The 16,581-nt window shown below is 34.3% G+C and overlaps 1 protein-coding gene across 4 annotated transcripts in view; it reads left to right on the plus strand.

The window, feature by feature from the left end:
• KIF3A (kinesin family member 3A) overlaps positions 1-16,581 on the plus strand; it is a 46,502-nt gene that overhangs the window by 17,351 nt on the left and 12,570 nt on the right. For 2 of the 4 annotated variants that reach the window (XM_001502905.7, XM_023617714.2), the window contains exons 5-10: positions 3,278-3,383; positions 8,211-8,350; positions 8,748-8,945; positions 9,262-9,436; positions 13,069-13,167; positions 15,065-15,136. In XM_001502905.7, coding sequence (XP_001502955.3) covers positions 3,278-3,383; positions 8,211-8,350; positions 8,748-8,945; positions 9,262-9,436; positions 13,069-13,167; positions 15,065-15,136 — 790 coding nt within the window. The remainder of the gene's footprint in view (positions 1-3,277; positions 3,384-8,210; positions 8,351-8,747; positions 8,946-9,261; positions 9,437-13,068; positions 13,168-15,064; positions 15,137-16,581) is intronic. The other 2 variants (XM_003362821.5, XM_003362820.5) reach the window with 1 other exon arrangement.

Here is a 16,581-nt window from a genome sequence, read left to right on the forward strand (position 1 = left end):
GTAAAGTGGTGTTTCATTGTGAGCTTGATTTCCATTTTCCCTAATGGCTAATGATGTTGAACATCTTTTCACATGCTTTTTGGTCATTTGTGTATGTTCTTTGGAGAAATATCTGTTCAGATCCTTTGCCTGTTTTTAATTGGGTTATCTTTTTGTTATTGAATTGTAATAGTTCTTGTGATAGTAGTACATACTTTATTTCGTTTAATCTTCCCAGCAGTTCAGTTTTGTTGATGTGAAAACTGAAACTAGAGGAGTTTCCTGACTTGCTCAAGGTCACGTGGCAGGTGAATGGCGGTATCACCTAGGGTTATGAGGGTGGTTTCCACGGTCCTACCATCTTAGCTTGAATTTTGGCTCTGATCTCTTGAGCAAGTTACTTAATCTCTGTGAGCCTTAGTTTTGCCACATGAAAATGGAAATAATAATAATATCTACTTCATGGGATTATTGCCAGCATTGACAAGTTAATGCAAAGTATGTAAATCAGTGCTTGCACATAATAAAGTATTCAATAAATGTTAGCTTTTTTCTTCATAAGTTTACTATGTAAACTCAGCTTTGGAGCAGTATATTCAGGCTTAGGGATTATTTGTTTGTTGGACCTTAATGAAGGCTTGTTCTATAATGATAATGTGTGCATAGCAAATGTAGAGATGTTGCTTTTTTGCTGGTTTTCATCTTTAGTTTTGATGGATACTTGGTTAATTCTATACTTTTACCTTTTAAAAGTTTATTGTTTCATTGCACAAATTATTAGAATAAAAATCATTTGGAAAAAGCATTTCCATTTTTGTACCAGTAATTATAGATCAGATTTATTCTCAGAAATAATCTTGTCAGTGGTTCTCAACCGTATTAAACCCAATGCCCCTTTTTTATTACATATATTTTTTAATGTCTCTTTGACTCTCCTGAAATTCATAGATGATAAAAATATATCTATATACATAATTTTTAAAATATCAATATACTACCCAATTGTAATATAAAGAAGAATAAAAGTACTTAAAAAGTAAATGCTAGTGTTTCAATATATAAATGCTCAGATGTGACCGTACTTGATGACATAATGAAGTGGTCAAAGGCATATGTAATCATCATGACTGCAATAGCTACAAATGCAGACTGTTACAGGTATGTTGTATTGGTGATCTAAACACCTTGATTGGTGTTATTGTTAGTAACATGATCTTTTAAAATAGTGACTAGCTCTTGGTAGAGTTCTGAGCAAAATAAAGTAGTTCTTTCCTCAGTTTTCCTGGATTCCTATATTATTATTATTACCATGGAAAACCACTTTGTTTTTACGTGTAAAATAGAATTAGGGTCTAGACTCAGGTAATTATAAATTTTTTTTTCACCCATGTGAACATCTGGTAAGACTTTCAAAACTGAGTGGGACAGTTCTTCATTGATTGAGAGATTCCCCCCATTTCAGAATGTTTAGTATCTCTGGCCCCTGCCTGTGGATGCTAATAGCATCCTCAAGTGAACCAGAAACTCCCCCAGAAATTTCTAAAACGTTCTGGGCAGGGGAGTGACTGCTCACCTTGAGATCCATTGTTGTAGTGTTATAAACTGTGTATTTGTTAGAGAAATTAAATTTCCGTTTTTATGATAAAATTTTTTTGATAGTATTACCACCCAAGTTTTTACACTTTTATAAATTTGGAATCATATTTGATTCCTTCATCTTTCATATCTAATCAGTTTATCTATACTTATTAATTGAATTTTGAAGTAATATTATATTGTGATTGGAAACAACCTGAGACTTTGCAGACTGATGCCAGTTTGAAGAATGTTTCCAGTTTGCAATGAGATGACTACAGAAAGTGAGAGTAAATGCTTAAAAACTTTTAAAGCAATTTGACATCACCATGGCATTAAAATGCATGATTTTGGTATTTTTCAGAAATGTCAACATCCCAGATTAGAAATATACGCATTGTTCTTTACCATAGATTTTCTGAGAAGTGTTGATATAGACCAGTACTTTTCAAACCTGTTAAAAGGTTTAAAGCATTTAAACATTTTCATCAAAGTAAACCGATATGGAAGCGCGATGTGTGACATACGTGAGAGTGAAGTTCTCTTTAGAACTTGTCTGGGCCTGGAGACCCCCACACTCCCACCGCGGCCCCTCAGTGCCACCATGGACCCTCTAGGGCTTCTCAGAGCACAGTTTGGAACCCACTGGTTTATACAGACCAACACCCTCCTTTTCTACTAAAAAATTAGGGCTTAGTTTATATCCTATGACAGAAAAAGGATAATTTTTCCTAATGTATAAATACATCTTATAAATTGTTATAAAAGAGATCAAAAAACCCAGAACGCCCCAACTAGATCTAAAATCAACACCTGGAATTTGGAGTGTCCACCATTGTGACTTTTGTCTCTGAGATTGTTTTTTAAACTTTTCTTTGTTGTCTTTGTCTAGGTCTTACTACCTGTCAAATGGCTCTCCTCACTGGCAGCCACAGGCCTCTGCCTCAGTTTCACTTTATTCTCTTGACTTGTGGAAGTGACTTCTAGGGCCTTCCAAAGTGAATTTTGTATTTCTAATAGCATCTGTATTTTAGGTAAATCTGTCCTAAATACATGTTTCAAATTTGGTAAAAGTTCTCATAAAATTACGCACAGAAAGGTAATATTTTTACATGGATGCCGTAGATCTCATTATTTCATTCAACTGTTTGAAATCCTCCAGGGGTTTCAAATTGCTGTGAAGATAAAGACCATTAACTGTGCTTACTGTTACGTCTGTCTGCCTCTATAGCCAGACATCCCACCTGTTCCCCCAGCGTCTTCTTTCCAGCCACTCTGGCTTTTTTTGTTTCTTTTTTATTTTTTCTAAGTGCCTAATTTTTTCCCATTTCAGGATCTTTGCACATACTTTTTCCTCCTACCCCAACCCAGACTGGCTGCCTCCTATTTCTTCAAATCTTAGCTTAGACAGCACCTTGGGGACACGTATCCTGTCCCTGCTTCACTAACTTAAGTCCGTCTGTATTGTATTTTCATTCCGTTCTGTATTTTTTTTCTTCATAGCATTATCACAATTGAAACAAAATAACTTTTTGTGTAATTATTCATTTGCGTGTTCTCCCTGTAGACTGTCACCTCCACAAGTGTAGAGACTGTGTCTGCCTTGTGCATCACAGTATGCTCACTATCTAGCAGAGTGTGCAACACCTAGTAGATGTTCAGTAAATGACTATGGAAGAATTATGCATATATGCACAAAGTCTTATCTCTTTGTTTTTTTCAGGTTAAAGAAAGACCTGATGTGGGAGTTTATATCAAAGATTTATCAGCTTACGTGGTAAATAATGCTGATGACATGGATAGAATTATGACACTAGGCCACAAAAATCGTAAGTGTAGTGCATGATTGCAGTGTGTTGAGTAGGCTGGTTTAGAAGTCAAATTGCTATGGCACTTGGCCCTGTAGAGACTGGATTTTTAGGTTTCTTGAAAACCCTTCCTCTTTGGTTGTTTACTATGTAGAGAGCATATGTGAATGAAAGGTATTACAGATTGCTTTCCGTGCTGACCCAAATTTTGTTTCTTAGTAATAGTTCTGTATCTTTGAAATTCTCATATGGCTGTCTCTTGTTTGCTGTAATAATGTTGGTAATGTTTATTGAGCACTCACTATGTGGCAAATGCTTATGCTAAGTGCTTTGTAAGAATGATCTGTTTTAACCCTCACGATGGACTATGAAGGTGTTAAATTTCTATTTTGTGATTAAGGAAACTGAGACTTAATTTGAGTAACTTATCTAAGGTTATATACTACTTAATAAGTTGCAGAGCGAGTATTTAAATCTAGGCCATTATTCACCATTAACCAGTCACTATACTGCCTCCTCTTTGTTGACAAGAAAAGCAAAATGAAATTAAAAATATTGTCATTCTTTTTAGTAATTATTTCAAGTTTTGTCTAAAGAATGAAAAGCTTCAATAATATTTAATATACAGATGCCCCAGGCCTGCTACTAACAGCAATTAGAGGTTAAAGGTATTTAAGATAGGAACATAGGAAGTAAACCTTTTTTTTTGTTTTTATGACTAGACTATAAATCTAACAAAGTCAGGGAAACTAAACAAAAAATTTAAAAAATCAATTGTCAGGGGCTGGCCCAGTGGTGTAGTAGTTAAGTTCACATGCTCCACTTTGGCAGCCTGGGGTTTGCAGGTTCGGATCCTAGGCACAGACCTATGCACCGCTCATCATTCCGTGCTTGGCGGCATCCCACATACAAAATTGAGGAAGACTGGCACAGATGTTAGCTTAGCAACAATCTTCTTCAAGCAAAGAGAGGCAGATTGGCAACGGATGTTAGCTCAGGGCCAATCTTCCTCACCAAAAAGAAAAAATTGGATTCTTATAAACCAAGTAATAGAAAGAAAAAGATGGAATTTTAACAGGAAAATGGGCAAAAGATGTGTATGAATATGTTATTCACAGAACTATACACAGCAATAAGCATTTGAAAGGATCTTCAACTTCACAAGTAATAGGAAAATGCATATTAAAACAGTAGTGAGAGAGGTTTTACCCATTGGTTTGGATGAAAGGATTTCTGTGTTAGTGAGGCTTTGAAGAAATGGGCACTGGTGATGGGAATGTAAAGTGGTACAGCCTTTTTGAAGGGCAGTGTACTAGTATCTGTTGAAATTTTAAAAGTGCATTCATTTTGACTCAGTGTTTCTAATTCTAGCTATATAGTCTAGAAAAATATTTTTAGATGTAAACGAGGAAAACCTTGTTACAACATTATTTGAAATAGCAAAAAGTTTGATACCATCTAAATAACTATCTATAAAACATTGCTTAGGTAAATTATAGTACAAAAATACTGTGGACTATAATGAAGCTGTAAAGAAAAAAACCGAGTTGAACTACGTGTGGAGACTTGAAAGATTTTCAAGGTATATCATTAAGTGAAAAGAAAGCAAACTAGAGGACAGTATGTACTGCCAAATTATTAAACTATATATTTGGGCATTGTTTGTGTGTCCACATGTATGTATATGAAATACGAAATGAAAGGACGTTTAATAGTGGTTACCTTTAGGGAAGGGGAAGTAAGATTGGAGAAAAGGGATGTAGGGAGCTTTCTTTCTTTTTTTTGAGGAAGATTAGCTGTGAGCTAACATCTGTGCCCATCTTCCTCTATTTTACGTGTCGGATGCCTGCCGTGGCACGGCTTGGTAAGCAGTGTGTAGGTCCACGCCTGGGATCCGAGCCAGAGAACCAGGCCCTGGAAGCAGAGTGCACAATCTTAACTGCTGTGCCACCTGGCTGGCCCCCATCACTTCTTTTTGTATGTCTGTCTTTTTAAAATTCTTATGCTAGGAATATGTTCATGTATTGCTTATTTAATTAAAAAGATGTTTAGCGTAAGATTCCATTCACAATAGTGACCAGACTCTCCCATTAACTCCCTGAGAATTAATTTAATTTGGTATGAGATTTGCTCAAGGAAAACTGAAAAAATTCTAATGAGAGAAATGAAGATAAAAGGATTTGAAGACCTAAGATAGCAGAGAGGAAAATACTCTTCATTAGTAAATAGACTGAGTCCAGGAATTAAACATTTGGTACAAATATCCAAGTAGAAAAATTCCAACATAGAAGTACAAACTTTATTATATTGATATATAGTAAAATAACTATCAAGAGGAAAATAGCAGAGGGGGGAAATGTGGCCATAAAAGCTGCTGTTCTAAATAGATGAAAAATTGATACAAATATGAAATTTGTATCAATTTTGACAGGTGATCATGCTATAGAAATAGTTAATTTTACATTTAAGAAAATAAGTGAGTCATCTCATGAACACAGCCTGCCTAGTAACTAAAACACAAATTTAAGCTAGTCAGATAAATTTACATTGTGGGTATCATTGTAAATTGGTTAATACATCTGCAGAGCAGAGTTTTTCAACCCTTAAACCATAACCCTTTTCTTTAAAATATTATCTTTTGAATAGATAATCCAAGCACGTGGTATAAAATTCAAAAGGCACAAAAGTATACATTGAAAAACAAGTTTCCTCCTACCCTTGTGTCCCAGTCACCTAGTTCCTATGCCTGGTGGCACCTCCGTTGGTGTCTCCTGTGCCCTTCCTGATATTGTCTGTGTGTGCCCAGGCGTGTGTGTTTCTAAGGGGAGTGCTTGTCCTCTTTATGAGTCAGATGATAGTAAATGTACTTTATTAACAATATTACCTTGAAGATAATTTCACATTAACACATAAGAGTACATGTATAGGCATTTTTAAATAACTATATAGATTTCATTGGATAAATCTACATAATTTATTTACCCAATCTTTTATTGATGGACTTTTGAGTTGTTTTCAGTCTTGCTATTATGAGCAATATTCAGTAAATATTATATATACATGAGTTTATACACATGCAGGCATGATTATGGGATAAATTTTTCCATATCCTGTTGAAAACATAAAAACTTAATTTTTTTCTTGTTCCAAAATAAATATTTCAACAAAAATTAAAGCTATGAAAGTGTTTATTATTTCTGTTAGGTGATGTGTCTGTAGGTTGGGGCATGGAGTCTACTTGATTGCTGCCAGCTGTTCTCTCTTAGGGATTGTAGAGTTCACTGTTGGTCCCTTTTAACAGCATGTTGGTTGCATTGCTTTGTTTTCATAACCAGAAATCACAATCATAAATAGCATGCTTTACTTATATTGCGAAAACAATAAGTATTAAAATATTTAATATGATTTTTTTCAAATTACATGTTCTTTCTCACTCCAAATTGAAAAACACTGCTACAGTGTGATTTAATAATCATATAGTTATAAAACTATTCCTACCCTTTGACCTGGTAATTCCAGTTTGGAAAATACATCCTATGGAAATAATTCTAAAGAGAAAGAAAGGTATCTGCTTAAAGGTGCTCATGTTGTCCTTCTAAGGACCTAGAATGGGAAACGATCCCAAATATCTTTCAGTAAGGGAATAGCAAAATCAATTTTACTAAAGTTTTCAAGTTGTTTTTACATGGAAATATATGTAGGAGCTAATGTTAAGTGGAAAAAAACAGGAGGTAAAATAAGACCTAATACTCTGGAAACGTGTATGTGTGTCACTACTGATCAGATGATTTGAAGTGGTGTCAGATTTAACAGGGTTTCATATTTTTTGGAAAAATTCAGAATTTGATTTAAAAGAAAATAGAAAAATAGTATAGAGTCACAAATCCTTGCATTTCCTTTCACCACTTTGTCATTTACCTTCTTTCATTGGGCTTTACTTCTCTTTACAGTGCAACTTATGTTCTAGTTATGTGACTTCTAATATAGCCATATGCTAATAAAGAATACCCTTTCAATGTTTAAATTCTAAAATCAAAGCTTGTATGGAGAGGTTCTGACTGAATATATAGTAGGAAGATAATTTTGGCAGTGGGTAAAATTAACAATGCTTTTAAAATACTTTGCAATTTCAGAGAAAAACCAATGCATGCCTATTAAAAACAAGACCTTTTTCTTATTTTACACAATATATTCAGGTAAAATATTTATGCACACACAAATAGTATATTTTGAATGGATGCTGTTGGTTTACAGATATTGGATTATACTATATATTCCTGTAACTTTTATTTTTTTTCAGTACATTTGTTATGAGTGTCTTTTCATGTCGTACAGGTCTACCCTATTTTTTTAAAGGACTGCTTAGTAATTCACACTATGACTATTCTGTAATTGATTAACCACTGTCCTCTTGATTGTTTCTGATCTCTCGCTGTTGCAAACAGTGCAGCATTGAATATCCTTGTATCATTTAATGCATATATGCAGGTATTTCTGTGGTTTAGACTCCCAGAACATAATAATTTTTAGAGACAGCTGAAACCGCAGTGATTTTTCAGATTGACGTGTATTTTTTTATGTAAATTTTTTTTTAGTTTTTGGGATTGAAATTAAGTATTGTGCTAAAGTTACCTCTTTAATATGAGAAACATTACAAATTCTTTTGTTGTCAGCGTAAGTTGTCAGATAAATTTCTAATAATGGCTAAATATACGTATGCTTTTATGATTTAGCCATACTCTCTGACTTTTGGCTGTGATGAAATTAAGTATTTTAAACCATTCTGGATTATTATTTTGAAGGGCACTCCTTGTTATACTTTTTAAGAATTTCCTTCCTTTATTCAAGGTTCTGTTGGTGCAACTAATATGAATGAACATAGTTCCCGTTCCCATGCCATCTTCACGATTACTATAGAATGCAGTGAAAAAGGCGTTGATGGTAACATGCATGTCAGGATGGGAAAGCTCCATCTTGTAGATCTTGCTGTAAGTAACAGGATACTACTTAAGGAATAACTCTTGTGATTTCTTTTTCTTTTATAATAAAAGTTCAAGTGAAAAGATGTGATTTACATAGGATTTTAAGTTGTTTACTAGTGTATATGTTTAACTTATTATTTGTTATGGAATATTTCAAACCTATACAAAAGCAGATGTAAGTATAATGACCTCCCACGCACCCATCACCTAACTTCAGCTGTTACCAGTTCATGGCCGGGCCTTTCATCTTTATCCTCAGCCACTTCCCTTCCTGTATTATTTCGAAGTGAATTCCACATATCAAATCAAATTTTTATGGTTAAATTACTTCTTTTTTTGAACTTTGGGAACAATATTCTGTATTTCTTATTTTAGCTTTATTTCTGTCTCTGTTTATTGCTAGGGTTCAGAAAGACAGGCAAAAACTGGAGCTACTGGACAGCGCCTAAAGGAAGCTACAAAAATCAATCTTTCACTTTCCACCCTTGGTAATGTAATTTCTGCCTTGGTTGATGGAAAAAGCACTCATGTGCCTTATCGTAACTCTAAATTGACTCGTCTTCTTCAGGATTCCTTAGGAGGAAATTCAAAAACCATGATGGTAAGAATTAACTGGTAGTATAGTTATCATTAGACAAGTTTAAGATTCCTGTTTATGCCAATAATTGATAGGCATAACATCTTAAAAACTATTATTATTTTCCTTTTTTTGATTTGTGGTTATTCTTTTCTAGTACACCATGTGTACTAGCCCGTAATAGTGTTGTTTGGAAACCAACGTGGTTGATGCTGTCTTTTTCAAGAAGGCCAGAGTGAAAATATGCTTCAAAAATTCCTTCTGATATATTTGTAATGATAGTATTAATTTTAACTGTGTGAAATGTAAAATGTTTTGTTTTCTATTCCTAATTCAACAGTGTGCAAATATTGGGCCAGCAGATTACAATTATGATGAAACTATCAGTACATTACGATATGCTAACCGTGCCAAGAATATTAAAAATAAAGCTAGAATTAATGAAGATCCAAAGGATGCTTTGCTTCGTCAGTTTCAGAAAGAAATAGAAGAACTGAAAAAAAAGCTTGAAGAAGGTAACTTTTTCTCAAAATATTCATCTTAATGTTGGCTAAAAATACGGTGCTTAGCTGTTCAGTGTTCTAATAAAAACCACCCATTAAAAATTCTTTGAGCCTCTAACATTGCTCTTTAAAGGAATATTTCTGCAAGGTAACTTGATACTTAGATATGTTAGCATTTTCACGTTAAGCTCAAGTAAAATGATATATTTGTATGTGTGATTTTAAAAAATTCATTTAACTTAAACCTCCATCTCAGTCCCCATGACCTTTTGTAGATTTCATATGACCACTTATTAAATGATGAATTTTTATTTGTCTCTGTATAAGAGCAACTTCTGCCATATATGTATTTAGGTGAAAACAACCAGAGTTCTTTGCGATAGATATCAGTCACAATTGTTTGAAGTAAAGAAAGCTATCAGAGTCGTGGGTAAACCAAGTTTACTATAGTAAAAATTCGTTACATGACCCTGAAAATGTGCTTTCGTACTTAAATTTGAACGTGAGATTCTATTTTGGAAATTCTTTTCCAACAAGATAACGTTAGAAGGTTAGAAAGTTTGAGGACCTTGTTCTTGAGGGTGAGGAACTTCCAGCTACCATCGTGTTCAGTGACTCTCTGCCCCGTCACGCCAAGATCTGATTGGCGCAGGGCTCCTTTGCCAGGTAAACAGAGGGCTTTGAAGCTGCCTCTTTTTCAGTCACTGGGGAAACTGCTTAGATCAGATGTGAAATCCAGAGATGCCAGCATCGCAGATGTTCGGAGAAAGTGCTGATTCAATAAGCTGGAATAAGATTCTTGAAGAAAAGCAGTAATTGAGCTGCCTCTTAGATAATGAAATTTGGTGTTTTAAATGTGACCACTAGGTGGTATTTATAGTCAGTATGTTTTAAAGATTTAAAATTTCTTACATTTGTTAATGTTGAGTTCATACCTTTATTTTGCTGACTTTTTTACATTTTTTATTGTAAAATATAACAAAATTTATCGTTTTGACTATTTTTACATGTATAGTTCCGTGGCATTAAGTATGTTCACATTGTTCTGTAGTCATCACCAGCGTCCACGTCCAGAACTTTTTAGTCATCCCAAAATGAAACTCTGTACCCATTAAATGCTAACTCTTCACCTTCCTCTCTCCTTCAGCCCCTAGTAACCACTGTTCTACTTTCTCTCTCTCTGAATTTGACTATCCTAGGTACCTCATATAAGTAGAATCATGTAATATGTGTCCTTTTGTGTCTGGCTTCTTTCACTTAGCATATTGTCCTCAAGGATCATCCATATTGTAGCATGTGTCAGAATTTTCTTCCTTTTTTAAGGCTGATTAATAATCTACTGTCTGTATATACCACATTTTGTTTATCTGTTTATCCATTCATCCGTCAGTGGACACTTGGGTTGCTTCTGCATTTTGGCTATTGTGAATAATAATACTATGAATGGAGGTGTACAAATACCTTGTCAAGTCCTTGCTTTCAGTTCTTTTGGGTATATTCCAAGAAGTGGAATTGCTGGAACACGTGGTAATGCTGACTTTATTTTTAACACTTCATTTTATTTATGGCATTTGTTTTTATAATCCAGTTAACAGAGTTCTATAATCTGGTTAATAGAGTTGATCATATAAACAGTTAAAAAGTAGGCAAAAACATTAAAAGAATTTTTTTAACTTTTTATTTTGAAATAATTTTAGACTTGTAGAAAACTTGCAGATATAGTAAGGAGAGAGTTCCTATATACCTGGCACCCAACTTCCCCTAATGTTAACATCTTACATAATCATAGTACAGTTATTGAAACTGGGAAATTTACATCGATACAAACTTATTAACCAGTCTACAGATCTTACCTGAATTTTGACAGTTTTCCCTCTTTTGCCCTTTTTCTCTAGTCCAGGATCCAATCTAGGACCACATTGCATTTAGTAGTCATGTCTTTTTAGTCTCCTCAGTCTTTATCTTTTTTTTTTTTTTTGAGGAAGATTAGCCCCTGAGCTAACATCCGCCACCAATCCTCCTCTTTTCGCTGAGGAAGACTGGCCCTGAGCGTCATCTGTGCCCGTCTTCCTCTATTTTATATGTGGGATGCCTGCCACAGCATGGCTTGATAAGCAGTGCCTAGGTCCGCACCCAGGATCTGAACTGGTGAGCCCTGGGCCCCCGAAGCAGAGCATGTGAACTTAACTGCTATGCCACTGGGCCGGCCCCAATCTTGACACTTTTGAAGAGTACTGTTCATATATTTGTAGAATGTTCCTCAGTTTGGGTTTGTCTATAGTTTTCTCTTAATTATTCTCCAAAGTTTCTCTCCTATAAATCTATTTTATTTTTTCCTTCGTAAGTAATATGTGTCTTGTGGGGAGATATGTAGAGACTATACAAAGGTCCTGTTTTCTCATCACACTTTCTCCCACTCATGTTAGCAGCCATCAGGGGTTCCTGCCTGCAACAATAGTTCTGTAGTGTTTGCTCAGTAATGACTTTCTCTTCTCTTCATTCCTTCTGATGTTTACTATCTGGAATTCTCAGGAAGAGCAGTCCCTTCTCCCCCAGTTATTTGTTTATTCAATTATTTATTTATGTCAGTATGGACTCATGGATATTTATTTTAGTCTGTGGATTATAATACAGTGGTATTATTTATTTTGTTTTTCAAATTATTCCAGCTTTGGCCATTAGGAGATCCTTCAGGGGAGTTTCTCTGTCCTTTCAGCTTGCTCCCCCCAGGTTTTTTTGAGCATTTCCTTACTTTCTGGCATGACAGATGTTTTAGGCTCATTTTGTGTTTTCCCTACCCTAGCCTTAAAATCATTTATTTCTCCCTGGTTCTTTTCAGTGGAGAATGGTATTTAGAAACCAAGAGTTGGGCATTAGGTGTGCTCATTGCTACCAGGGTGCCATTGTTTCTAGGCCTAAAGAACAAAATATTTTTAATGAATTCATTCTCCCGAGACTCTGTGATCTTTTTCCATTCTTTATTTACAGGTTCAAATATTACCTTGTTGTGATTAGTGTATATTTTACTTCTTTTTTCCCCAATTACCTTTGTTTTCTTAGACATTTCATACATGAACAGTAGTATTTTTAAATGTTTTAAAGGTGATATAGTACTGGTCTGATTAATGTTATTCTCCTTTATTTTATTTTTTTAAGTTAACATAATTTTTGTACAAATAAGCCCTTCTTCTTTTGAAGTATTTCTTGTTATGTAGTCCTAAGAGGGTTATCTCTGTATTACATGACAGTTTTATGGTTCTTAAAAAATATACAGGTTGAATGAATTATTTAAAATCTTAAATGGAAAACTGAGGAGAAAATGCTCCTCAAAAGTGATCATATTTTTAAAAGACTGAAACAATAACTCTAACATGTAATTTATATATATATATTTAAAGCTGTACTTGAACTAATCATGTGGAATTTTAAATGGATCCGAATTTAACTTCTCTTTAGGATCTTTAAAAATAAAGCCTCTGTTGTATATCATATCTATTTCTGAGGTTAGTGAATCTCATATACTGTATAAAAATATTAAAGTCTAGGGCAACAAAAACCTAATGAAGAAAGTTGATATAGGCATTTCCTAAATAGCCAATGACCTGGTACAGAATAAAAATACTTGTGTTAAATTTTTATTCAAGGGGAAGAAATATCAGGCTCTGATATCAGTGGGTCAGAGGAGGATGATGACGAAGAGGGTGAGATTGGAGAAGATGGAGAGAAAAAGAAAAAGAGAAGAGGTAAGTTCTTTTTAGTGTTCTAGAAATTAACGGATTGCTACCTATGCTACCTAAAGATGGTTTAACATTCCTGAGGCAGTTGAGTGCATGCCTTTTATTTTGCCATTTTTAGTTATGGTAGCAGTTTGAACAGAGGAAGTATGCCACATACCTAGTTAGCTGTGCATTATTTTTTTTCTCCTATTTATAGCTGAATCAGAATACTGTATGTTCTGGGTTCTTTTAGAATTTACGATTGTAAAAATCTGTGATAGTGGGTATACCATTTTAAAATTTTATGTGGTGTTTTAGTTTTATGTGGGGACTTTCATCTATGTTAGGAACCTAGGTTTTTTAGGAAATTAGGATAATGTGGAGTTTTTCTCAAGCATTATTAGGCTTTAGAAGTCATTGCATTTTTAAATAAGAAATTTGTATGAGGACTATTTTTTAATTTGACTTTTTTATTTATGAAATATACCTCATTCTCATCCTGTAATGGGGCATTTTTTGCTGAGTGTGAACTGACTGTTTATTGTGATAAAGATGTAGATAACATTCAAAAGAGAGAGACATATTATAATGGCCTACATTTCACCCTAAATATTTACTTGTTTCAGAACTCTCTTCCATTAACGTGGATCGTTGTTTTCAAGTTGGTGTATATTTTGCTTGTCTTATTAAAATGATCTTGCTGAAAATAAACCCATCATTCCTTGATCAGGAGTCCCAAAGTTAAAAACTATAAAGATTCTGTAACTTCAAAAGACAGGAAAAGCATGATTTAGAGCAAGAGTTGGCAAAATATAGTCTGCTGGCCAAATCCAGCTCACCACCTGTCTTCATAAACAAAATTTTATTAAATGGCCGTGCTCATTGTTTACACATCGTCTACAGCTGCTTTCACATGAGACCGTATGGCCGCCGAAGCCTAAAGCACTTACTATCTGTCCCTTTACAGAAAATGTTTGCCGACCCCTGATTTGGAGAAGTGGTTTTGTGTTCATACCTATTTTTCAGAGTAAACTATTCAAAGCTAAAGCAGATAATAGATTTGTTAAAAATAAAATTTTAAATAGAAAAAAGTGCCACTGCTTAATAGGTTAAAAGATTTAATAGTAAAATACCTTCTGGGGCCGGCCCCGTGGCTGAGTGGTTAAGTTCGAGTGCTCCTTCAGTGGCCCAGGGTTTTGCTGGTTCAGATCCTGGACGTGGACATGGCACCACTCGTCAGGCCACTTTGAGGCAGCGTCCCACATGCCACAGCTAGAAGGACCCACAACTAAAATATGCAACTATGTACTGGGGGGATTTTGGGAGAAAAAGCAGAAAGAAAATAAAACCCTTCCTTCCAGGCTTAGATATTTAAAACTTTTCTGTGAGCCTGTCACAGTTTTGCCATGAAACTTTAAACACACGTAGTTATATCTGATAGTTTGATGTTTTGGAGGGGAAAGAGTGAAATTGGAGACAAACCAGCCTGTCTATAATGAAGGGTAATTTATCATTCCTATAATTTTAAGTGTGCATGGCTTTACATTTTAAAACTCAGTTCCTTTTACTTTATCAACCTAAGTATTTTAAATAAACTTTAATGTCACCAAATGACTTATTTATTTTTTATTCTTGTCATTCCAACCCTCTGAATTACTATATTTTAGGTGAATAGTGGGGTTTGCCCACAGTAGATGCTTAAAGGAATACAGTTTCTAATTGCCCTGTATGGTTTTGTAATTAGAGAATATTGGATAGACTACCAAGACTGGTTTTAAGGGAAAGTACATTTTAGTTCTTTGATACAAAGCTTGATTGTCCTTTAAAATTCTTTCTCTGGAACTGAATTTTTCTCTGTGTATATGTTCATTTTCTTGTTTCCTCTTTCTTTGGTTCCCGTTGGGCTCATTTCTTTGTCTTCCAGGCAGTAGCAGCAGCAGTAGTTCAGACTCCACATGTTCTGTCATAGAGAAACCTCTGGATAAGTTCTTGCCTAGTGAGTGGTAGCTCTTCAATTCTCTAACAGAGCTTTGGCTTTTCCATAACCCATGGGCTTCATTTGAGAAATGCTGCACCGCTCCCTGTCGTCACTTAAAGAATACATGTTGGACTTCCCAGGGGAACAAAGCATGTGATGGTTTTCCCTCTGTTCATTGCTTCCAGTTAACCATAATTGTTAAAACATATGCTTAAGCTTATGTTTGAGACAATGGAAGAGAGATTCATGCTTTCGCAATTGAGATAATGTAAAGAGAGCTAGTAAGCTGTATAAAAGAATAATTGTATGGTTCCTTTCTATGTTTCATGATAAATTTCTAATCCTAGTCAGTATATGGGTCATGTAATAACAAATCCTGAATTTCTAAAAGTACAAATTCTATTTGGAAGTACACCAGTGCCCATTATAACATGTCTTACAGTTATAAAGATTTTATGCTTTGGTGTCCTCTTCTGAGGAGTGGCTTAAGATTGAAAGCTCCCAAATAAAGAAAAATTTGTTTGAAAAGAAAAAAAGTTTGAAATGAATAAAGATAAATTGAATAGTATTTTATTTCAAATGGCAGTTTACGCCTAATCTAAATTGCCTGATTGATTTTTAAGAAACTTTCTAAGGTGTGATTTGAGAATTCAGATCCACGAGAAATTGTTTATGCAGGATCTGTCTAGACTTATTTCAACCTAACGGCTTTTTCTTAAACCTTAGATTAATTAAGTTGAAAAGTATTATTAATTTTATTTATGTTTTATTTTCAGAAGAAAAGGGAATTGATGCTTTCTTGTACTAGCTTGCAGCTTACTGCCTTTTAAAGCATTATCTATATACTTACCTTTCCAAATCTAATAACAAAAACATTTGTTGTTGTTCTCAAGCTTTTAGCTTTCTAGGGGAAGAATTTCAAGAATATTAGAAATTGTTTTCTCTATGGACAATTCTTACATTTTACCAAAACAATTAATTTCAGAGGATAACTTAAAAATATATGAAATTGCTTTAGAAACCATATAGAAATATTATTTTGTATTATGAACTGCGAAATATGAGAAAATTTCTGAGTGGAAGGCATTATAATTTAATCTTCTGTTTTTAAAACTTAGTCCTAAAAGAGTAGTGATATGAAAGTATGTTATGAAAAGAGTTGTGCTTTGTTCAGTTCAAGCAGTCTTAGTTACTATTTTTGTACCTAGCACATAGCACTAAGTTCTTTTGTTGTGATGTGGGTGTATTGGTGAAGTGGAGAGATCGTTGTCCCAGCATGTGGTTGCTGTGTATAACTTGTATGTACCTTCTCTTTTAAAAATATGAATGGCCTTTTTTTAGGTGTTTTTTGCTTGAATCATCAATTGATCACTTACTTGTATAGAATCATTATTATAATTACCCTTAACAATCTACTGATAGATCGAATGCAAGTTTGTTATTATACAGGTGTACTTCACTTT

This window comes from Equus caballus, chromosome 14 (genome assembly GCF_041296265.1).
Source record: "Equus caballus isolate H_3958 breed thoroughbred chromosome 14, TB-T2T, whole genome shotgun sequence".
NCBI classification, from domain to species: domain Eukaryota; kingdom Metazoa; phylum Chordata; class Mammalia; order Perissodactyla; family Equidae; genus Equus; species Equus caballus.